The sequence below is a fragment of the Dermacentor andersoni genome, chromosome 1 (genome assembly GCF_023375885.2).
Source record: "Dermacentor andersoni chromosome 1, qqDerAnde1_hic_scaffold, whole genome shotgun sequence".
Taxonomy (NCBI): Eukaryota; Metazoa; Arthropoda; class Arachnida; order Ixodida; family Ixodidae; genus Dermacentor; species Dermacentor andersoni.
The window spans coordinates 5,725,698-5,751,000 of record NC_092814.1 but is presented as its reverse complement, the minus strand read 5'-3'; the positions used below and the strand labels follow the sequence as shown (position 1 = coordinate 5,751,000).

General features: G+C 44.3%; 2 protein-coding genes across 4 annotated transcripts in view; one reads left to right on the top strand and one right to left on the bottom strand.

Annotated features, from left to right (window-relative positions):
• LOC129380402 (synaptic vesicular amine transporter-like) overlaps positions 1-16,925 on the top strand; it is a 1,298,997-nt gene extending 1,282,072 nt beyond the window's left edge. The window contains exon 15 of the mRNA XM_072286030.1: positions 16,739-16,925. Within this exon, the coding sequence (XP_072142131.1) occupies positions 16,739-16,779 (41 nt within the window). The 3' untranslated portion in view covers positions 16,780-16,925. The remainder of the gene's footprint in view (positions 1-16,738) is intronic.
• LOC126544749 (uncharacterized) overlaps positions 1-25,003 on the bottom strand; it is a 35,182-nt gene extending 10,179 nt beyond the window's left edge. For 2 of the 3 annotated variants that reach the window (XM_050192215.3, XM_055061165.2), the window contains exon 1: positions 23,208-23,878. The gene's annotated coding sequence lies outside the window, so the exon portion shown is untranslated. Of the gene's footprint in view, positions 1-23,207; positions 23,879-24,886 lie in introns of those variants that run through there. The other variant, XM_055061164.2, reaches the window with a different exon arrangement.
• Between the last annotated feature and the right edge of the window lie 300 nt (positions 25,004-25,303).

The window sequence follows — 25,303 nt, the reverse complement described above, 5'->3', positions numbered from 1 at the left end:
GTGGGCAGCTTGCATGCAAACCATGTTGATGCGGTTGCATTGCTTTTTTTGTTATCTGACTCAGACAAGTACTGCGAATAAGAGACAATGATAAAACATCAGTAGCTCAGTGAGGTCCAAAATACTCATTGGGATAGCTAATAATAGATGTAGCTGAGGGGATGCTTAAAAGCCATCGTTTTCAGCCTGCACTTCAAAGCGCATTTATGTAGTAGCCAGCGTTGGTGAAACAGCAGTAGTCAACGCGAAATTGACAGCCGCTGTTGGCAGCTTGTATGCCAAAACATATTCATGTGGTGGCATTGTTTAATAATAATAATACTTTAATAATGACTTGAGAAAGATACAATGGAAAAATCGGGCCTGCTAAAGCCACATTGGGCTTGAACGGCAGTGCCTGGCAGACAGCGATAGAGCCATCAGTAACACGTAAGACCCTTTCTGAGACCATATTTCGTCTTCACATCTTGTATGCTCTGGGGAAGTAAGTAAACTTGGCTGGGACATAATAGGTACGTTGTTTTCGACCGTATTTCGTCTCACAGCGGGGTGTAACATAAAGATTTTTTGGTCTCAGGCAACGAAAAGGTACATAAGGAATTTTATACTGGCTTATCCCAAAATGCTTTAAGATAACAGTCTCTAGCAGCAAAGAATTGAAATCAGGTAAAGAAAAAGTTTTCAACACAAGATTTGGGGGAGACATCATAAGCAACATGCTTCAGAATACCACGAAGGACGGAGTTGACCCGGTTTACCAAATGTTGAGTGCCATGCTCTTATGTAGATATCCCATACCGGATTACACTGCAGCATAAGGCATGTACTACAAGCTTTCGGAAAAGCAATGGCATGTAATGTTTAATATTATACAAAACACAAGACACTGCGCAAGATTTTTGACTTCTATATGCAAAATGAGAGTTCCGGGACAAATCATTGTAAAAAATGCCAAGGTATTTATTTGAACAAGCGTATTGCCCAGGGTCATACGAACAGGAATTGGAATATGATGCGTGCAAATATAATGGGGACGATAGGGTAACTTGCTTGACAGAGTTGCGGAAACAGAACAGTTGAGTTCTGGACGCATTGATGTGGACTACATTATTCCGAAACCAGTCCATAACTTTTGTTGTTGCCATTTGTACAGAAGATATGGCGTCACTGTAACTTCGAGCATATGAAACAAGGAGAGTGCCATCAGCATACTGATATAATTTGACGTTCACAACATAAGACATATCGTTGAAATATAAATTAAATAATAACGGCCTTAAAATTGAACCTTGTGGGACGCCAGCTTTAATTTTGTCAGGTTGCTACGAGATTTTCTAATAGACACAAGTTCGTGCCTGTTAGATAAGTTTTTCAGAAGCCGCAAAAACGCGCCCCGAAAGCCTAGCAAAGAAAGTTTGTTACTAGTATACTATGACAGACGCTGTCAAACGCTTTGCGGACGTCGAGAAACATTGCACAAGCAATCTGATTATGTTCAAACGCTGAGTTTAGTGTATTGGAAAAATCTTCAAGCGGCAACTGCCTACCCCGATTCGGCACAAAGCCATACTGGCTAGGAGATAACACGCCATGATTGTTTAAAAAGCTGCTCATTGTCTTGTGCAGATGTTTTGCCAATATCGGCCCAATGAATGAAAGGATTGAAATAGGCCGGCATTTTTCGATATTGTTGCGTCCGCCATTTTTAAAAAGAGGAATGGCCAGCGCATTTTTCAGATTATCGGGAATAATACCAGGGGTAATAATACTGTTTAAAATGAGTAGTAGCACATCTTTTATTGCTTCGAAAGTTCTGCGCAGGTCTAATATTGAAATACTATCAATTCCTGGAGACTTATTGGGTTTTAGACTGAAAAGGATTGATTTAGGATCATGTTCCGGAAACATGGGAAGAAAGGCCGATTATGATATACTAGTTTGCAATGTGCAAATGTCTGGATGAGGTCTGGCTACACCAGACACTTCTGAAAAAAAAAATGAGTTAAAATCGTTAGCGGTGGCAGTACCATTCGAAGAAAAACGAGACATCAGATCAACATGGCAACTAGCGTTTAAATCACAATCTCTAAGATTGTTAATTAGGGACCATACTTTCCTGCTGTCAAAACGAGCGTCCGTAAATTTTGCCCGTATGTTATTACGCTTTGCTAGACGTATCAGAGCATTGACCTTATTTCGAAGCTCTTTGAACCGATGCCGCAAAGCAGTACAATTAAGACTTCTCCTTGTGTGAACCCATAACAAGTCTTTCGCTTTTATTGCCGCTAGTATTTCTGTCGACATTCATTTTCGGTCCATGTTACGTTGTTTGATTTTACAGACCCATGTTGCTGCAAGCCGGTGAACAGTGTGACAAAGTACTCATAGGCGTCGCCTGGAGCAACAATCATCAAAAAGTTATACCAGTTGTGATTCATTTCAAATTTGTAGAAAGCCAAGGGGCCAAGAATGGAGATTTGTTTGACTTCGTTTGGAGCGACCAAGTCAGTAGTGTCATCTGTTAGAAAGCAGCAGGCCATGTAATGATCAGCAAGTTTGGTTGCAATAACTGCAGATTTGACACACATGTGATCTGCACGTATATATATATACATATACGTACTCTATGCAAGATTTGACAAGATGACCATCAAGGAATTCTTCGCGCGTAGGTTCACAGATTCGCGTTTTGCAAGCCCCATTTGTAAATGACGTCCAGATGATTACTAACTGTTGTCGCTGAAAGGCCTTTCTGACATCATCTCTAGCTATAGGAGGAGTTTCTGTATGCTGTTCATTATTGTTTTGAATAGAGCGCTCCTGAGTCCTCTGGGTACAGTAAAGGTCAGTATAGAATTCTTCCGCTGCTTTTACTGTATCTTCGAGATTGCTTCGAGATATTAACCTGCTTATTTTTTTGTGCCTACATCATGGTTTGTCCTAGGTCAAGTTTCCTTCTCACTGATTTCAGGCTGCGTCCATTTTTACGGCTTCTTTAGTCTTTCTCACGTTACAGTTTCAAATATCACTTATTTTCGCCTTGTTGATCTGTTTTGACAGTTCCGCGAATTCTATCTTGTCTCTTAAGTTGCACACTTTCATTCTTTGTCGTTTCTTTATTAGGTCCTTTGTTACTTGGGAGAGCTTGCCTACTGGTTGACTTGGTGTCTTGCCTCCCACTTCAATTGCTGCCTCTAAAGCCAGCCCAGTTATGGTTTCATTCATTGCCTCTATGTCATCATCATCATCTCTCTGTTCTAAAGCTACATATTTGTTTGCGAGTACCAGCCTAAATTTGTCTGCTTTTACCCTTAATGCCTCTGAGTTTACCTGTTCTTTCTTGACCAATTTTACTCTTTCTCTGCTTAAATTTATGTGGATCGTGGCCCTCACTACTCTATGATCACTACATTTTACCCTACCTATTACTTGAACATCCTGCACTATGCTGGGATTGGCAGAATGTACGAAATCAAGTTCATTTCTCGTTTCACCATTAGGGAATTTCAAGGTCTATTTTCTGTTGCTATGTTTCCTGAAGAAGGTGTTCATTATGCTCAGCCTATTGCTTTCTACGAATTCTACCAGCATCTCACCTCTAGCGTTTCTAGAATCGACACCGTAGTTGCCAATTGCCTGTTCACCCGCCTGCTTTTTCCCCACTTTTGCATTCAAGTCCCCCATTACTACTGTATACTGCGTTTGCACTTTTCTCACCGCTAATTCAACATCTTCATACAACTGATCTACTTCCTCATCGTCGTGACTGGACGTTGGAGCGTAGGTTTGTACTATCTTTAATCTATTCTTTTTATTGAGTATGATTACGTTTACTGCTACCCTCTCGTCAATGCTGTAGAATTCATCAATGTTGACCGCGATGTCTTTATGGATTAGGAATCCTACCCCGTATTGCTTCTTCTCCGGGAGGCCTCTATAGCAGAGGACATGGCCGTTATTCAGCAATGTGTAAGTTTCACCATGTCTTCTAATCTCACTAAGGCTGATAATATCCCAACCAATGTCTGAAAATTCTTCGAAGAGTCCTGCTAAGCTCGCCTCACTCGAGAGGGTTCGGATGTTAAACGTTGCAAGGGTCAGTTTTCATTGGGGGCCTCTCCAGACCCAGATATTCTGAGCCCCCTCTGCTGCGTTGCAAGTATGACCGTCGCCTTGGTCAGGTGCTGCACAGCCACTGGGGACTGAGGGCCACTTCATTGAGGAGATCATTTCATTAGGGAAGTTCTGGTCGAATACTGCACCAGGGAGGCCAATTCCTGTTCTGGCGAGGGAATGTCTTTGTTCAAGCTTAGTGGGCCTCCATAATTTGGTCGTACCTGGATTAGCATAGCCCCACTCGCTCTTGACATCTTCGCCGGTGTCAGGCGCCACTCCAAGCCTGCCGATGTAATGCACTGGAGGAGGTCATACGTAGATACACCATCGTTTAAAAAAAATAAAGAGGTGGATTTGAACTTCCGACTACCGTAACCGAGCATTAAGATATATCTCAGTAGGATAATGCCGCTGGCGGCTATACTTCCTTGTCACCGACAAGCACGGCCCAGAGGGCCCTACATGCGCAAGCGATATAGCCCTTTGCTGGTTTTTGCTGATCGGTATAGGTTGCACGACATAGTGTCAATTCTCGGTTGCCCTAGCCTCTTGTTTCCCTCATCTTACGCAAGCACGCGAACTTGAGCGCGCCTAGGTACACGATACATTTTTGCTAAATTTGAACAGCGCTTAACACTTGTGCGTACAGATAAAAAGGGAAAAGTTTTTCAGTGTTGACGAAGAGGCCCCGAGTGTCGTATGATCCGCTCGTCGCGTCTGTTCTCAGTAGCTTAGTGAGGCCCAAAATACTCATTCGGGTAGATATTCTAAGTAGACGAGGGCGTGCTTGAAAACGACCGCTAGCAGCCTGCACATCAAAGTGAACTCATGTCGTAGCTATTTTTGTTAAAATAGCTGTAGTGTATGCAAAATTGACAGCCGCTGCTGGCAGCTTGCATGTACAAGCATAACCATGTTTTGCATTGTTTATTTTTGTTATCCGGCTCAGGCAAGTAATGCGAGTAGGAGAACAATTATACAACATCAGTAGCTTAGTGAAGTCCAAATACTCCTTCGGATAGCTAATACAGCAGTAGGCGTGGCCATGCTTGAAAGGCACCATTAGTAGAGTGCACTTCCGAGTCGCAGTCATGTCGTAACCATTGTTGGTCAAACAGCAGTAGCCAACGCGAAACTGACAGCCACTGTTGGCACCTTGTATGCTAATCCATATTCCAGTGGTTGCATTGTTTATTTGATTATCTGGCTCAGGCAAGTAATGCGAGAAGAGAACAATTATCAAACATCAGTCCCTTAGTGACGCACAAAATACTCATTATGGTAGCTATTACAACACTAGCTGAGGGTATGCATGAAAGCCATCGTTAGCAGCCTGCACTTCAAAGTGTAGTCATGTCGTAGCCATTTGTTTGGTGACAGAGCAGTAGTCAAAAGGAAATTGACAGCCACAGTTGGCAGCTACAATGCCGAAACACATTCATGTGGTTGCATTGTCTATTTTTGATTATCTGGCTCAGACCAGTAATGTGAATAACAGAACAATTATCATACATCATTAGCTAGTGAGGCCCGAAATACTAGTTTGGGTAGCTATTAAGAGTAGTTGTCGAGGGCACGCTTGAAAGTCACCCTTAGCTGTCTGCACTTCAAAGCACAGTCATGTCGTCGCCTTTGTTGGTGAAACAGCAGTAGTCAACGCAAAGTTGACAGCCGCTCTTGGCAGTTGCAAGCCAAAGGATATTCATGTGGCTGCATTGTTTATTTTGATTATCTGGCTGAGGGAAGTAATGCGAACAAGAGAGCAATTATAAAACATCAGTAGATCAGTGAGGCTTAAAATACTCGTTCGGATAACTATTATTAACAGTTGTTTAGGTCACACCTGAAAGGCACCGTTAGCAGTCTACACTTCAAAGCGCAGTCATGTCGTAGCCATTGATGGTAAAACAGCTGCAGTCAACGCGACATTGACAGCCACTGTTGCAGCTTGAATGCCAAACCATATTGATGTGGTTGCATTGTTTATTTTGGTTATCTGACTCAGGTAAGTAACCATTAGCAGACATCCTTTCAAAGCGCAGTCATGTCGTAGCCATTATTGTTAAAACAGCTGTAGTGAACGCGAAATTCACAGCCACTGCTGGCAGCTTGCATGCCAAAGCATATCCATGGAGTTTCATCGTATAATTTTTTTATCTGGTTCAGGCAAGTAATGCGAATAAGAGAACAGTTATAAAACATCGGTAGCTTAGTGAAACCCAATGTATTCATTCCGCTAGTTATTAATAGCAGTAGCTGAGAGCATGCTTGAAAGGCATCGTTAGCAGCCTGCACTTCCAAGCTCAGTCATGTCATAGCCATTGTTGGTGAAACCGCACTAGTCAACGCGAAATTGTCAGCCATTGTTGGCAGATTGCACGCCAAAGCATATTCATGTGGTTGCATTGTTTATTTTGATTATCTGGTTCAGGCAAGTACTGCGAATAAAAAAAACAATGATAAAAGACCAGTAAATTAGCGAGGCGCAATATACTCATTCGGGTAGCTATTATGTGCAGTAGTCGTGGGCACGCTTGAAAGGCGCCATTAGAAGTATGCACTTCAAAGCGCCGTAAGTTTGAAGCCACTTTTGATGCAATAGCTTTAGTGAACGCGAAAATGACAGCGACTGTTGGCAGCTTGCATGCCAAAGCATATTTATGTTGTGGCATAATTGATTTTCGTTATCTGGCTCAGCAAGTAATGCGAATAAGAAAAGAAATAAATGAATCAGTAGCTTAGTGACGCCCAAAATACTCATTCGGATAGCTTCTAACTGCAGTTGTCGAGGGTACGCTTGAAATGCACCCTTAGCAGCATGCACTTCAAAGTGGTCACGTTGCAGCCATTGTTGTTAAAAGAGCTGTAGTCCACGCGTAGTCAAATTGACAGCCGCTGTTAGGAGGTTGCATGCCAAACCATATTGATGGAGTTGCATAGTTTATTTTGGTTATCTGGCTCAGGCAAGTACTGCGATTCAGAGAACTATTATAAAACATCAGTAGCTCAGTGAGGTCCGAAATACTCATTCGGGTGGGTATTATTAGATGTAGCTGAGGGGATGCTTGAAAGTCACCGTTAGCAGCCTGCACTTCAAAGCGCAGTCATTTCGTAGCCTTTTGTTGGTGAAACAGCTGTAGTCTACGCGAAATTGACAGCCGCTCTTGGCAGCATGCATGCCAAATTCTATTGATGTGTTGGCATTGTTTATTTTGGTTATCTGGCTCAGGGAGGTAATGCGAATAAGAGAACAAAAACATCAGTAGCATAGCGAGGCCTAAAATACTCATTCTGATAACTAATAAATGCACTAGTCAAGGGCACGTGTGGAAGACACCGTTATCAGTCTCACATCAAAGCGCAGTCATGTCGTTGCCACTAATGTGAAAACAGCTGTAGTCAATGCGATATTGACAGCCACTGTTGGCAGCTTGCATGCCAAGCCATATTGATGTGGTTGCATTGTTTATTTTGGTTGTCTGGCTCAGGCAAGTACTGCGAATAAGAGAACAATGATAAAACATCAGTAGATTAGTAAGGCCCAAAATACTCATTCGAGTAGCTATTATTTGCAGTAGTCGAGGGCACACTTGAAAGGCGCCATTAGAAGTATGCACATCAAAGCGCAGACAGTTCCATAGCATTTTTCGTGCAAAAACAGTAGTCAACGCAAAATTGATAGACGCTGTTGGCCGCTTGCATGCCAAAGCATATTCGTTCAGTGGCATAGATTATTTTCGTTATCTGGCTCAGCAAGTAATGCGAATAAGAAAACAATTAAAAGTATCAGTAGCTTAGTGAGGCCCAAATACTCATTCGGATAGCTATACACAGCAGTTGTCGAAGACACGCTTGAAAAGTACCCTTAGCAGTCTGCTCTTCAAAGCGCAGTCATGTCGCAGCCATTGTTATTAAAACAGCTGTAGTCAACGCGAAATTGACAGTCACAGCTGACAGCTTGCATGCCAAAGCATATCCATGTGGTTGCATTGTTTAATTTTGTTATCTGGCTCAAGCAAGTAATGCGATTAAAAGAACAAGTAGAAACATCAGTAATTTAGTGAGACCCAAAATATTCATTCGGGTAGCTATTAATAGTAATAGTCGAGGGCAAGCTTGAAACCAACCTCTAGAAGCCTGCGCTTCAAAGCACAGTCATGTCGTAGCCATGGTTGTTAAGAGAGCTGTAGTCAATGCGAAATTGGCTGTCGCTGTTGGCAGCTTGCATGCCAAACCATATTCATGCGGCTGCACTGTTTATTTTGGTAATCTCGCTCAGGCAAGTAATGCGAACAAGAGAACAATTATTAAACGTCATTAGCTTAGTTAGGGCCAAGATAATCATTCGGGTAGCTATTAATAGCAGTAGTTGAAGGCATGCTTTATAGCCACCGATAGCAGCCTGTCCTTCAAAACGCAGTCATATCGTAGCCACTGTTCGCGAAACAGCATTAGTCAACGCGAAATTGTCAGCCACTTTTGGCAGCTTGCATGCGAAAGCAGATTCATGTGGTGGATTCCCGAGTTTTGTTATCTGGGTCAAACAAGTAAGGCGAATAAGGTAACAATTATCTGACATGAGTAGCTTGCTGAGCCCCAAAATGCTCATTCTGGTAGCTATTAATAGCAGTACTCGAGGGGCACCGTTAGCAGTCTGCACTTCAAAGCGCAATCGTGTCGTAGCCATTTTTGCTAAAACAACTGTAGTCAACGCGAAATTGACCACCACTGTCCACAGCTTGTATGCCAAAGCATATCTATGTGGTTGCATTGTTTACTTTTGGTATGTGTCTCAGGCAAGTAATGCAAATAAGAGAACAATTATAAAACTTCAGTAGCTCTGTGATGCCCAAAATACTCATTCGGATAGCTATTATAGCAGTAGTCGAGGACATGCTTGAAAGACACCGTTAGCAATCTGCCAGGCACCGGCGGGGTGGGGCGGCGTTCTACTCCGGCTGCAAACGCGCATGTGGCGGCTGCGCGTGGTCGCGCGGCTGTATCTTGTGGCGATCTGCGTTGGGGGCAGTGTCTAGGTTTGTCGGCGCCGCAGAGCTTTGTGCGTGCTCTGTGTTGTCTTCGCGGACTTTCTGTCGAAGCGATATACATCAGGAAAATCGCTTCGCTCGCTGCTGCTGCCGCATTTCCTCATGCCAGCATTTTTCCATCGAATGTCCGCAGTCATCGGTTGTGATGTGTTCATGTGTGCTGTGGCGCCGACACCAGGCTTGTTAATTTAGTTAGCAAGCGATTGCTTACAAGTTGATGCGTTCAATAACATAATATCCTGACTTCCTATGGCTACCTGCTAATTTGCGATGGTAATCGATGCTTCGCTTTCGATCGAAGCTACTACATTTGTAGTGAAGCTCTCTTTGCACCTTCCTTCGACTTTCGCACTGCTTCTGGTGCTGTCAGACACACCGCTTCTTGGGAGGGGGGGTCACAGCGTGTATGTACATGGCAGGAGCGAGTCGGAGCGGCGAAATCAACAATAGAAAATAGTTTTCACCTCACCGCGGCGAGTGTGCACAATGCCCTCTGGAGCTCTCTGGCCGTCGCTGCATTAGCCTTTTGTGAGCTGTAATTATCCGTGAGTGCCCTCAGAAGCATTGCATAAACTGCAGCGCTTCCCCTTCTACTAAGATGCGACTCCAGAGGGGACGTAGATAGAACTGTAGGGAGGAGAGAGGAGAAGAGGCAGTTCCCATACAAGGTAGGGGGGAGGTGACGTGAGAAGGCAAGCAAACGCTACTACTTAAGGACGGTGGTTGCGGGGAAGCTGGATAGGCTTAATTTCAAGGCAAGGTACAATACGTTGCTGCTATTTATGAAAAACAAACACCACGGAAATTTGGCAAGCGGACAAACTACGCAGCGTGTGCAGAAGCAGTGCTGCATTAATTAAAGCGCACCGTAGAATCCAGGCGACATTGCGAAAGCGGTCGACCGTCAAACCAACGCAATTGTACCAGCCGCGTTAGCTTTGCGGCTATGGCATTTATAGAGGCCGTGGATTTTGTCGCAACCGCGGCAGCCGCATCTCGACGGGGGTGAAATGGAAAAGGCACGTGCACTTAGACACTTTAAACAACATCTCGGTGTCAAAATTTACTCGGAGTCCACCACTATGTCTTGCCCCATAATCCGATTTTTGGTTTGGCACGTACAGCCCAATAATGCAATTCAAGTTGAATACTTCTGCCTCAATGCGATGTTCCTTGTGACGCAATGGCTATGCTCAACCCTCTCAGAGGTTATGAAATATAGCGCACAACAACGCCTCAAGCAAACACTTCTCCCTGTGTGTTCTGTGTACTACGCAGACCAACAGCAGGGATGCCCACAAGGTAACCTCTAAGATAGATTGATCTTAAGGTAGTAAGGTAGTAAGATAGATAGTAACTTGGTAGCAGCTGGTAGCATTGTTTATCCAGAAACAGCTTTCCTCGTTAAGAATCCCCGATCCGTTAGCAATCTGTAATTCTGAGGCAGTTGTACAATATTTTAGGGAAGACAAAACAAAGGGATGCAGTGCCCTCAGCATTGACGTAGAAGTTTTATTTTACTCGATTCCCCACACAGAGCTGTTAAAAAATGTTAAAATGTGTATTTGCGAAGATAATGATGAAGTAAAATTTAGAAATGACAGCTTAGCACCGGTGCAAAGCTTTATGGAAGTGCTATTATTTTATCTGAGCTCTACTTTTCTCGGTTGGAATTAAGGAATGTATGTGCAAAAATCAGGTATATGTATAGGTTCAAGGGAGCCCCAATGCTAAGCGACATTTTTCTAGCTCGTGTAGACCAAAATATTCACAGTGGTGGTGGTGGTGATAAACTTTATTAAAAGGGGGAAGGGTAAAGAAGGACGTGGCTGAGGGTTAGGGCTCAAGTAAGGCCCTGGGCCTGCTTGGCCTTTTCCGCCCAGTCCACCAGTTCAAGTTGTCGGTCGACGTCCCCGGAACTGAGCCAGGCTGTCCAGTCAGTCTCGCTGCTGACGGGGGGATGAGAGAACGGGAGCGAGGTGCATTCCCACATTATGTGTGTTAGTGTTCCTGTTTCTGAACATAGCCTACATTTGTCGCTTTCCCTGCCCCCTGTGATTTTGTTAATGTATTTTGGGTGTGGGTATGTATTTGTCTGAAGTCGCCGAAACGCGACCGCTTGCGTTTTGTCGAGTTGCTTGGCCGGTGGTGGAAGCGCGCGACGCCTCAAGCGATACCGATGAGCTATTTCATAATAGGTCTCGCAGGGTTCCTCGTGTCTCTCCTCCTCATTCACGCCGTCCGCATCCGCGGACGAGGCTCGGCGCGCGAGATCTCGAGCCAAACTGTGAGCCGACGCGTTGCCGGGCACAGCCGCGTGAGCGGGGGTCCACACGAGGGTTTTCAAGCCGCTTAGGGGGCGTCGTGTGAGGACATGGTACGCCTGTTTGCAAATTCTACCACGGACGAAATTGCCGATGGCCTGCTTGCTGTCGCTGATGACGGTATTCGCTTCCGCATGCATGGCCATGGCAATGGCGGTTTCCTCCGCTTCCACCACTCGGCCAGCCGTGATTGTTGTACATTCTATCAGTCCTCCGTTGTGATCCGCTACCACCGCGGTCATGAGGTCACCCCGAGGGTGTCTGGCTGCGTCTGTGTAGAGCACTCCATCTTGCGAGCCGTAGCGTCGCCAAATGGCTTCACTGCGTGCCTGCCGACGGCCCTGATGGAACTCGGGGTCCATGTTGCGGGGTAGAGGTGGGGCATAAATATGCCCCCTGACCTTTCGCGGAATCGTAATGTACTCTGTCCCCTCGGGGATAGCCTCGAGACTGAGCTTCCGGAGGACTGTGCGGCCAGCCGGGGTTAGCGAGAGACGACGGATTTGGGCTGTGTGGTGAGCGTCTAAGAGCTCCTCGATCGTGTTATGCATGCCTAGGGCCTCTAGCCTTGCGGTGGCCGCGTGGTCCGGAAGGCCCAAGGCTGCCTTTGTGCTTCGTCGGATCATGGTGTTTAATTTGGCTAAGTCCGTGGCTGCGAGTTTGACATATGGTGTCGAGTACATGGTTCTGCTGGTTATGTATGCCTGCACAAGCCGAAGCAGATCGCCCTCGCCCATGCCGTGGTGCCGATTAGCCACCCGGCGCATGAGCTGTAGTGTGTAGTTGGTCGCCCTCTGGAGTTTCTTTAACATGAGCCCGCAGCGCAGCGTGTTCTGAAAGTCTAGCCCCAATATTTTGATACTGGGGCGCTCCGGGATGGTAAGTTCTCCGACCTTAAGTTCAAGGAAGCGCCTTCTCCGTGGTAATCCCCTGGGACATCTGCTTCTGGCGGGCTTGATCAGTAGGTATTCGGATTTTTCCGGTGAGCACGTCAGGCCTCTCGACTCCGCATAAGCTTGTACGACGTCGATGCCGCGTTGCATGATCTCTTGAAGAGTTTGTGGATCATCCGCCGCTGCCCATAACGTCACGTCGTCAGCGTAGAGGCTGTGGTGAAGCCCAGGGATAGAGCACAGCAATTCCGGGAGCCCGCGCATCGCCGCGTTAAAGAGAAAAGGGGAGATGACTGATCCCTGCGGCGTGCCTCGGCTCCCCAGCTCTATAAATTCAGTTTCATGTTCGCCGACTTTGATCCGGCACTTCCGGTCGGTGAGAAAGTTTCGGACGTATTGGTATGCTCGGTTTCCGACACCCATTTGGGTCAGGCCCTCGAGCACCGCTGCGTGGGCGACATTGTCGAAGGCCTTCTTCAGGTCGAGGGCCAGGAGGCACCGGAATCGGCGAGCGTCCACCGGACTTTCGGGTTGCATCACCTGCCTTTTTAACTGAAGGAGCACATCTTGGGAGGACAGGTGTGGCCTGAAACCAAACATAGAGTGGGGGAACTCGTCCCCATCTTCTACGTGTTCATTGAGACGGTCTAGGACCACGTGCTCCATCAGTTTGCCGACGCATGATGTGAGTGAAATCGGCCTGAGGTTGTCCGCATTGAGTGGTTTGCCTGGTTTTGGTATAAAGACGATCGTTGACGTCTTCCACTCTTCCGGGATGGCGCCCGTCTTCCAGCATTCGTTAATGAACTCGGTGAGCTGCTCCATTGCGGCCTCTTCCAGGTTGCGTAGGATCTTGTTGGTAACGCGGTCCGAACCCGGCGCCGAATTCGTCCGCAGCTTGTAGGCGGCTGCCGACACCTCAGCGAACGTAATGTCTTCGTCTATGTGCGCGTTCGGCCGGCCCTGGTAGGCCGCAGGTAACGGTGTCTTGAGTTGCGGGCCGATGTACTTGTCTCGCATCTCGGCCAGGAACGCCCCCGGGTCCTGAGCATGCCTGTGGATTAACTTGGCCATGTTTCTTCTGCCTTCGGCCCTGGTGGTGTCCGGGTCCAGGAGGTGGCGTAGGAGGTGCCACGTCCGGGCTGCGCTGAGGCGTCCCCTGATGCGATCACATATTTGGTACCATTGCTGCCGGGTGACCTCGGCCGCGTGATCGGAGATCTCTGCGTCGAGTCTAGTGATTCTTTCTTTTAGGGCTTGGTTATCTTTCCCCTGCTGTTGCCAACGCCGGAGCATGCTCGATCTTGCCTGCCACATGTGAAGCAGCCTGCTGTCGACGTTGGAGGTTTCCGGGGCGTCTTCCGGGTCAAGATGTTCCGTATGCTCTTCCACGTCGGCCAGGAGTTGGCTCGTCCAGGATGAGATATTGGCGATGGATCCCTCACTGGCTCGCATTCTTCTGGACTCGCGGAAGTTGTCCCAGTTTGTAACCGAGAAGCGATGCTTCCGCCGACGCTTGCCGCGTGCATAGATTTCCGTGTGAAGGATGCAGTGATCGCTTCCGAGAGTTTCGCCGGTGTTCGTCCAGGCGTAGTCTTGCGAGTGGACGACGAACGTCAGGTCCGGGTTAGTGTCTACCTGACCTCGGCTGCCGATTCTGGTGCGGGTGGTAGTATCGTTGATTAGCGTGAGGCCCAACTCTTGCGCGGCTTCTGCTAGATGTCTACCCTTGCGGGTGTCGCCCAGGTATCCCCACAGAGTATGACCGGCGTTGAAGTCCCCAACGATGAGCAGGGGGCAGTCGCGGCTGACTTTGAGGGCCGAGCGAAAAAGCGCATCGAGCTTCGGGTCTGAATGCGGGGCGACGTATACGTTGAGGATGAATAAGCTGGGAACTGACGTGCGCGTCGGGATGATCTCCACGAAAACGTGTGGGATGCCCGAGGGGGGAGAAGTTTCGATGTCGTGGATCGCCGTCACCTGTTCTCGGCGAACCAGCGTAGTGACTTTCTTGGAGTTGTTACGGCAATGGAAAGCCCGGTAAAAGGAGAGGCCGGCTTCCACGTTGACTTCTTGTAGCGCTATAATATCAGGTTTGTAGGATTCTTGCTGTGCCGTGTTATTAAGATGCTGATGAAGGTTGGCCTTCTTCTTTTTGAATCCGCGGCAGTTCCACTGCCAAACGTGATAGGTGCTATTGGTTGTCACAGCCATGTTGATTGTTGGGGAGTGTGTGGACGGCCAGGTCCAGGCGGGAAGGGCGGAGGACCGCCGCTGCGCTGACGGGTGCCACCTGAGGAACGACCGCGGGGTGAGGGAGAGTCTGCTCCGGCTTAGGAGCAGACTTAGGAAGCTTGGCAAAGATTTTACGATTTCTTGATGTTTTTTTTTTGTTATTTTTGATGGGAATGAACATGGCTGTGATGTGGTTAATGTACTAAAAGTGTTCCGTGAATGTGGACTTGGCCTTAAGTTTACCCATGAGATTGCCAAAGAAAGCGGACTACAGTTTCTAGATTTGTCTCTGCGATTGCTACCCGACCACACATGCTGGATGTACAGCCCTAGATCAACAAAGCCCATGTTACAGTACAAATCAGGACATTCGAATATTGCAAAAAGCGGAATGGCGGTGTCTTGCCTTCGAGCCGCTTTAGTAAAATCTTGTTGCCACCGAATCAAAGAAAGCTTTGCCAATCAGGTAACAAGACTAGCTTCGGTGGGATTCCCGGAACACATTATAGTCAGAGCGGCCGAAAAAGTAATAAATATAGTAAAGGGTGTACAACCCACAGATTCAAGGAACAGGCTTAGCATGAACAAAAAGCGCCTTGCGCTTGTACCTTACGTCCATTCTTTATTCCATGGGCTAAAGAACCTTGCCAGCCGGTATAACGTTGAAGGGGTTTTCAGCTCTCCTAACAAGGTGCAAAAACTCTGCGAAGCTATTTCAAATAAGTTTGACAATAGGGTAAAAAAATGCAGCTCCAGTCTTAAAGAAGATCGAAAATTCACAAAATGCAGAATAGGTATATTGTACCGGCTTCCGCTAACCTGTGGCAACATGTACATAGGACAAACCGGTTGGTGCATAAACAGCCGTCTAAAACAACACGAACGTTCTATCAGTAAAGAAAACTATTCGCACTTGTCGAACCACTGTGATCTATGTTATTGTGATCCGGTATTTTTCGACACTGACATTTTGTTTTCAGATAAAAACAAACTAACACGTGAAATCACAGAAGCGGTTTATATAAAAAAAGTCTGTTGAAAAATGCATAAGCCAACCATCGATTGCAATTCCTGAAAATGAATTTGCTTTTTTTAAATACTGGTTGAACCTTTTTAATCTGTTTTTAATCTGTTCCTGTTTTACTGACTACTCCTGTTGCACATGTTCCGCGCTGATAGTATGGGCTTCATGTGTTCTGTGTCTTTCCGAAAATAATACAGTTGTGAGAAGCGCTCGTGTGTCCCCCTTCACTGTGTCCTTGTCAATTGTGCGCGCTAAATATTTCACTATGAATGCCTTTAACATCAACTCACCACTTTCGTGTTAGACGAAACGTTGAAGAAATTAAGCTTTAGCCATCAACATCACCGTTAACTATTGTCAATCAAAGCGTCCAACACGGAATGCTTCGCTTACATCGATTTCCAAGTGCGTGGGGTCTGCACATTTTTTTTTAATCTACAAATGCCTTTCTCCACTTCGATGAAAAGTGGTTCGGGGTCCCTTCTACAATAGCATTAGAGTAAGCGTCGTGTGTTTAGGTAACTAGCCCAAATACTTGTATCGTATATTTTCTTGCGTGTTCTTCTGCTCGAGGGATTTAAGAAGCCTCTTGCTTTCGAGCACGACATACGAACATAAAAAGGCTTTTCCTGACAGGCAATTTTTTTGCCGTTTCTGTGACTATGAACTGTTTTTTTTATTTTTGTAATAATTAAATATTACATTTGTAGGGCGCTTTTGTTTGCCTTAAAACCACCAAGGATATAGATTTCAATTGTCATGACATGATCAAAAAGAGACGATAGCTACCTGCGACTTAACCTACGTATTGGTATGTCCATCGCATATAGCGAAAGATAACAGGTTATTTCTACATAAAGGGTTTTCGGCTTCATCGCTACCTGTTATCTATTAGGCAAGTTTCTTGAGGTACGAAGAACCTTGTTCCCTAGGTGGGCCATTTCAAAAGAGAGCCCTTGTAGTGGAAGTGGTGGACGTTGTTCGAGGAAAGTGATTTGGTGGTGCAGGCCACCTACCTCGGCCTGCCAACTTATACTACAGTGAACAAAATTATCAATTTATTTCGTCACAATACATTCAAACGTCTCTCTGTTGCAGGTGGTGCACGAGCCTGGAGAAACAGAGATGAGTGCGTGTGATTCCTACACACGTTTGCCGGAACCATTGTCTGCCGTATGACGTCGATTTCCTGACATCGAAATCGGTGGCAGTTTTTAAATGATACTTACGCTTTTGTGGCGCTAAAACAAGTGTGAGCTTCAATAAATTTTTAAGACGTCGGAAACGTGGTTCGTAGTAAAAGTGTAAGGCTACTAATTGCTGCTCTCCAGCACGCAAAGTTTATTATGTATTCATGGTCCAGTTTGCATCGAAATATTCTGCACAGATGCAAGAACAAGAACAGGAACAAGGGTGAGATTGTGTGCCTTGAATACACGCTTGTGATATACAATAAGCGTTCCTATGGTTACAACATTTACGTGCAAAAAACAAAGATATGAATATCAGGCTCGCCGTAGTAGGCGGCTGCTTAAGTTTCGACCCCCTGACCTTCTTTAGCGTGCACCAAAATCTCAGTATACGCGTGCTTTTGCATTTTGCCCTCGACGAAATGCGGCTTCCGCGGGCGCGATTGAACTTGCGCTCAGCAGCGAAAAACCATATCCACTAAGGTGCCGCAGCGAATACGTTTCTATACTTCTTGTGTAGGTCTATTAGTTGCCTTTTACTCCTTGGGGGGAAATCTCGGTGAGATTTGTTCACCACTGTGAACAAAGGACAAGCTAAAATTGTGTAAGTGAAGCACACTCGCACAAATTACAACCTTGTGAACGATCATATTCGTAATACAGCACTACAGAAACGACCAAAGGCGCAAATAAGGGCAAGATCTGCTGAGCCTTTCTACAAATTCTGTTGAATGAAATGCGATAGCCTGTGTCCTGTCTCAAATTCTTTTCCTTGTGTAGTACTTCAGTACCAGATTAACGTTCAGTAAAACTGGACAGAATCGGTATGCATATACGGCACGTTAACAGTATAGAAGCGGAAACATGTTACCTCTGTACTAGCTGTGATGAGTAGACAAAACTATACAAGTCTCTCAAACCTTAAGAGTTTGAAAGCATTATTTATGCATAAATTAAACAACCTAATGAAGCATTCCTGTCAGAATCTGTCACTGCTTGAAAGGCTCACAGTGACGACGGGTCACAGTGACTCACAATGAATAAGACACACCCTTGGTGTAAAAGCAGACTTTATCTGTGATACCACAAAGGTAGCCAGTCTACCTTCTCCAATATACATCCTGTAAACGGCCAGCCAGTGACGCCTTTAATGATCCGATTAAATAAACACAGGTCACATGTAAAAGCTTTTGAATCTCACCTTATCATACCACCCTTCCTGCTAACCATTTCAATGACTGCAAAGCGACAATATTGAAATGATAACAATGCCCACATAACGGGGGGGAAATTCCCTGAGTCCTATTGACACATACTGCCAATACAACACATTTATTAGGAAACTTGCCAAGGTTGACGACTGGGCGTCTTGGTATAGCACATTAGAGGTACGCTTAGAGGTATTAGAGGTATAAGAGGTATTACAGGAGCGCTCTGTGGTGTGTGTCTCTTTTGTGTGTCTCGTCAAAATTTTGCGCAATCCAACCTCATTTATTAGGATTACATAGTACCTGAACTAGAGCAATGGCAAAAAACGTCGACACCAAAAAAAGTTCTTAAGTGTGCGACGGATAGGTGGTTTAGCAAAATCAAAACTATTCATCATCATAATCATCATCAGCCTGGTTACGGCCACAGCAGAGCAAAGGCCTCTCCCATACTTCTCCAACTACCCCGGTCATCTACTAATTCTGGCCATGTTGTCCCTGCATACTTCTTAATCTCATCCGCCCACCTAACTTTCTGCCGCTCCCTGATACGCTTCCCTTCCCTTGGAATCCAGTCCGTAGCCCTTAATGCCCATCGGTTATCTTCCCTACTCATTACATGTCCTGCCCATGTCCATTTCTTTTTCTTGATTTCAACTAAGATGTCATTAACTCGCGTTTGTTCCCTCACCCAATCTGCTCTTTTCTTATCCCTTAACGTTACACCTATCATTCTTCTTTCCATATCTCGTTGTGTCGTCCTCAATTTAAGTAATAATAATAATAATAATAATAATAATAACCTTTATTTTTTTCCATCAACGTGATGGGGGAGGTAAGGGAAACAAAGCTGTAACAGACAGCTTGACTAGTTCCCGCCCCCCCCCAAAAAAAAAGTAAAACACATTCCATAAAGGCAGACAGTTCAGCTATCGACAGCAAAAAAACATTTTTTGATTGTACAAAAATAATACGTATAACTACAAGCATCTTTGTGGCGTATAAATATGCACATTCCCAAACATGTGAACATGTAACTGTAGTAATGACATTGTGTTTACAGGACACTGCTGGAAGACATATGTAAACAGCATACACACAACAACGGCTTATTAACATCTGTATAATGGTATATCACGAACATTCGTCATTACATTTCACAAAGAAAAAAGAAGGAGTTCAGGAAGCACGTCAGAAGACAAAAAGAAATTTGATATGCATACAAATTATACATACGAGAACAATGTTCAGGGAAATACAACTGAGGCAGAAAAGAATAATTTTAATTGCTGTTTTGATGTATGTTCTATTTGTATAGCGTGTCTGTGACAAAAATTTAATAATTTTGGCAGTTTTCTTTTCATCATTTGCTGTCCATAGGTAGTTCTACACGTCTCTACGTTCCAAAATTCCCTACTACGTGTATCGTATAAAGGAGCTTTCTTTGACAGAGAAGCTAAAGCTGAGAAAAAGTTTATGTTTTCTTTCACATCCTTTTCATATGTTAAACACAGACGGTATGGATACATGTGAGTAATTTTCATAATTTCCAGCTTTTCAAACAAAGGCAGAGACGGATGATCTCGAGGAACACCGAGAACATGTCGCAACATTCTTTTTTGCATTGTAAGAATTTTACGTAAATTTGTAACAGCCGTAGTTCCCCAAACTAAATGTGCATAATTAATATGAGAGTGAAATAATGTATTGTAAAGAATAACCTTGGCCTGCACAGGCAGTATCTCTTTATTAATGTACGTAGCTCCTACGACACTTGAAATCTTAGAAACAACATGTTCCACGTGGTCTTCCCACGTTAAGTTCTCGTTGAACACAACGCCAAGAGTTTTGAATGCGCGGAGTATTTCTATTTTTGAATCGCCCAACAAAAGATCTGTATTTATAAGAACGCTCTTATTCCTTGGACGGAAAAGTATGGCTTTCGTCTTGGCCGTGTTTATTTTTAATGCATTAGCACTTGACCACTCAGTCAAAGGCGATAGGGAGCTATTTGCTTCAGAAATTAAGTCATTCGGACATGCAGCTGAGAAAAGCATAGTCGTGTCATCGGCATAAATGATATGTTTAACGTTCGGATTAATACATATAATGTCATTCAAATAGATATTAAATAAAAGTGGTCCAAGGATACTTCCCTGAGGTACTCCTGACGTTATTTTTTTTTATCGGAAGAGAAACCATTGAGGTAGACATACTGTTGTCGATTTTCTAAATAAGATGCTAAAAGTGCTGGTGCATTACCACGGATTCCATATGTATCTAACTTTTTGAGTAAGATTGAATGTGTAAGAAAATCGAGCGCTTTTGCGAAGTCTACAAAAATACCCAAGGCTACTTCTTTTTTTTCAAAGGCGTTTAAAATAAATTCTTTCTACTCCAGCAAAGCCTGTTCCGTCGACCTGTGTTTACGGAAGCCAAATTGTGACTGGGAAAGTATACTATATTTATCGCAGAAATTCATTATTTTGGCGTAAATTACTTTTTCCAACCCTTTAGAAAAAATAGGGAGTATGGACACGGGTCTGTAGTTTCCGATGTCAGTCTTATCGCCTTTTTTATAGAGCACTGTCACCCTAGCAACCTGCAATCGTTTTGGAAACACTCCCTGTAAAAAACACAGATTAAATATGTGCGTTAGGCACGGTGAAATTAGTTCTATTACATGTTTGACAGGTGCAACTTTTATACCGTCTGCGTCGCTGCTTTTACTGTTATTTAGTCCTCGGAACGCCGAAATAACATCAGGCTCTATTACAGGACTAAAAAAAAGGGATTCCTGGTTTTTAGTTCTAATATAATCGAGTGCTCCTTCAGTCGGACGTTCTACTTTAATATCAACAAAGTATTTGTTAAATTCATCCGCTAAACGAGCGCCTGTGATCTCTTCATTGTTACGCTCAACCTTTGTAACAAAGCTAAAGTTTTTGTGGCGATTTAGAACTGTATTTAGTTTTTCCCATATTTCGTTTGTCTTTCCTGCAGAACTCTGAAAGAAATTGCAAATGTAGTCATTTCTGGCACCTCTAATCTCCTTCGTTAATTTATTGCGGAATACTTTAAACGTCTTTAGTATATCTGGGTCGCGTGTAGCCATGAATTTTGCATACAATTTATCTCTAATGTCAATCTGTCTGAGAAGTTCTTTCGTTATCCATGGCTTACGTATCTTCTTTGGCTTCGAAAAGACTTTTTTGGGAAAACATTTATTGTATACATCTAAAAACAGACTCAGAAAGATATTAAATGCACTTTCAGCATCTGCCTCGTTCAGCACAATACGCCAATGTACACCAGAAATTTGTAATTTGAAAATTTTCATATTCGTTGACGAAAAGTCTTGAAAGTATTGCTGTGTGGGTTTCGTTTTACGCATATGCTTATCTAAACACATATATATAGCGAAGTGATCACTTATATGTGTGTACATAATTCCAGCCTTCATATTAGATGCATGCAAGTTGGTTATAAACATATCAAGCAACGAAAAAGATGTGGGAGTAATTCTGGTAGGCTTATTAATTACATTCATACATCCATAGGCTTTAATTAATTGCTCAAATTCCCGTTTTGCGGGCAGATCTCCAAGCATATTAATGTTAAAATCTCCGCCGATGATTACAGATAGCTTATTTTCATTTGCAAAAGTAAACAAAGAATCTAGAAATACCAAGAAGTTTTGCACATTTCCGCTCGGAGGCCGGTATATTACGCTTAATAGTTTTTTGTCGACAGTCAAACATAAAATTTCATAGTCTTCATGCACGCAAGAAAAATTCGGCACTTGGTGACAGGCAAGATGGTTCTTCACCATCATTGCCACACCTCCTCCACGAGAGGTAGTTCGGTTCACCAAATAGGTGTTGTAGGAGGGTAAGCATAATGCATTAGCTTCTTCTGTGTACCAGGTCGCCGTAAGCATAATGATGTCAAAAGCAAGATCACGCTTGCTGAACAAAATTTCGAACTGAGCGGATTTTTTCTTAGCTGACTGGGCATTGAGGTGAAACAGCTTAAGTGAACTGGCATAGTCCAGACCACAGACATCTTTAAATTCGGATGGTGTAATGTAATCTTTGCATGAAGCCATAATAGGGAAAAGAAAAAAAAGAAACTTAAGTCTATTTAATCTTGGCTAAGTCCTCCTTGCATTTTACATGATGTACTGTTGTTCCATCTTTCTGGCGGACGAACACTTTGTCATTACGATGCCAGGCGTATTTGAAATCGTGCACTTTAGCCCATTGCCTGGTTACCCCGAGCAATACCCTGCTGTGTTTCGTCAACTTTTCCTGAATGTAGCAGCTCATTTTTGACTGGTTGAGTTCTGTTTTTTTTCGTAAAAACTGAGCCTTCAAATCCTGTCTAGTAAAATGTACTATGATACCTGGTATCTTATCTTTAGGTGCTGGAAGTCTGTGCAAAGCGACAATGTCGTATTTAGTTATTTCTGGAATGTGAAGCTCGGCTGCCACTTCATTGATTTTTGACAATAAGTCTTCGTTTTCACTGACGGGTATGCCATGGAACTCGAGATTTAGTTTTCTGCTTTGCCATTCAAGGTTGTTTAGATCTTGAGTTATCTGTCGTTTTTCAGTTGCGCGGTCTTGAAATTCAATTGATTCAACTCGTTTTTTTAGCTGCGATATTTCTTTGTCATGATTGCGCATGTGTACCAGAACTTCGTCATATTTGTCTGACATCACTTCCACTGCGTGCTCAATTTTTTCTACTGTGTCCTTTAATGTCATGAGGCTTTCTAGTTTTGCATGAATACCTTGAAGCACAATCGCTATGTCTGCATCTTGTTCTTTTTTTGTTTTGTTGCTTTGGCTACCTCTCGGCTTAGCTATCTTACATGTTTGGCAAAGCCAACGCTTCCGCCATGCTTCGCTTTTTGATTTGTAAGTTGATTCAGCTACCCCTGAGCAGTTACCGAAATGGTACATGAAGGAACATTCTCCGCACACCAGCCCTTTTTCACAACTTTCCTTACAACCAGGACATGCATCGTCGTCTGAAATTGGCATGTTTGCAAGGAAAACAAACCCACATAAAAAGAAAAGCAGGAATACTACAATGGCAGCAGCAGTGGCGACAAAAACAAGAGGCAACTAAGTACAACCTACAGAAAACTGGATTCCAACTAACCTGCAATTTGCAGAACAGAGGTTTAGCGCTTGTCGACACGCCGCTACTGCTGCCAAGAATGGTAGGACATCGCCTCCGGTGCTCTTCTTATACTTGGTAGCGTCCAATGCTGGGCGTCGCTTCTGTCGGTGCTGGCTTAACACGGCTTACGAACCCTTTTCGTAAGCCTCCAGGTTTCTGCCCCGTACTTGAGGTCTGGTAAGACACATCTGTCATACAGGGATAAAAATAAAGGAAACATAAATATAAATAAAAAGATAAATGAAACATAAAAGGTCGTTAACCGGTGGATCACCTTCTTATCTTTCCCTACATTGCCGAGATTGTAACTGCCCGCCAGAGTTAGATGAACGCACGATATTGTACAGGCATAAGAATGAAGTAAAGCAGTGATTTGGGCTTGTTGGTAAGAAGTCGTGAGGCTTATAGCGTGTGAAAAAGACAAGGACGAAAGTGAGACGTGACACACACAGGCGCTAACTTGCAGCAATCTTTATTTCGAGCAAGGGACCCATACATATATACAACTTTTCGCGTACATCACACATGCGCTGTTTACAAAAAAAAAAAAAAACATTTACACACCATTGCGCAGGTACGATAACTCTTTGCGGGAAAGGGCAATCGATGGTTTAGACACACAGTTATCCCCAAGCCTATCATTTGATAGGCTTGGGGATATGATAGGCTTGGGGATAACTGTGTGTCTAAACCATCGATTGCCTTTTCCCGCAAAGAGTTATGGTACCTGCGCAATGGTGTGTAAAGGTTTTTTTGTAAACAGCGCATGTGTGATGTACGCGAAAAGTTGTATATATGTATGGGTCCCTTGCTCGAAATAAAGATTGTTGCAAGTTAGCGCCTTTGTGTGTCACGTCTCACTTTCGTCCTTGTCTTTTTCACGCGCTATAAGCCTCACGATAAGAATGAAGATACGCGTCTTATGGTAGAGGCATGGCATATCTATAATGGTGGAAGTGCATACGTGAGTCAGCCTTCGATTACTTTACATTAGGAAGAGATTAAGTGCCTTAACAGTTATATCTCTCGTAGACCGGCACCTGTACCCGACTGACACGTGGTGGTACCATTCCTGAGCTTGCGCAGGTGAGTTCTGTGTCTTCTTTCTTTTTTCGCCTCAGTGCTCCCTTCAGTTGATAGTCGGCGTTCGTGTTGTTCACTTCTGTACTCTTGTGTCCTGTCTTCACGCCTTTTTTGCATTATGAATCCTTACCAACTAGCTCAGCTTTCGGTCGTTCTAAGCTTCATTTCCTGAGAGCATGTTCAATTCTATCCATGTTATACTTCCTTATGTCAGTTGTCTTACGCTTGTTGATTGACTTCGAAAGTTCTGCCAGTTCTATTCTAGCTGTAGGGTTAGAGGCTTTCATACATTGGCGTTTCTTGATCAGATCTTTCGTCTCCTGCGACAGCTTATTGGCATCCTGTCTAACGAAGTTACCACCGACTTCTATTGCACATTCCTTAATGATGCCCATAAGATTGTCGTTCATATCTTCAACATTAAGGTCCTCTTCCTGAGTTAAGGCCGAATACCTGTTGTGTAGCTTGATCCGGAATTCGTCTATTTCTCCCTCTTACCGCTAACTCATTGATCGGCTTCTTATGTACCAGTTTCTTCGTTCCCTCCTCAAGTCTAGGGTAATTCGAGTTCTTACCATCGTATGGTCACTGCAGCGCACCTTGCCGAGCATGCCCGCATCTTGTATGATGCCAGGGTTAGCGCAGAGTATGAAGTCGTTTTCATTTCTAGTCTCGCCATTCGGGCTCCTCCACGTCCACTTTCGGCTATCCCGCTTGAGGAAGAAGGGAAATATTATCGGCATATTATTCCGTTCTACAAACTCTACTAATAACTCTCCTCTGCTATTCCTAGAGCCTATGCCATATTCCCCCACTGACTTGTCTCCAGCCTGTTTCTTGCCTACCCTGGCATTGAAGTCGCCCATCAGTATAGTGTATTTTGTTTTCACTTTATCCATTGCCGTTTCCACGTTTTCATAGAAGCTTTCAATTTCCTAGTCATCATGACTGGATATTGGGGCGTAGACCTGTACAACCTTCAATTTGTACCT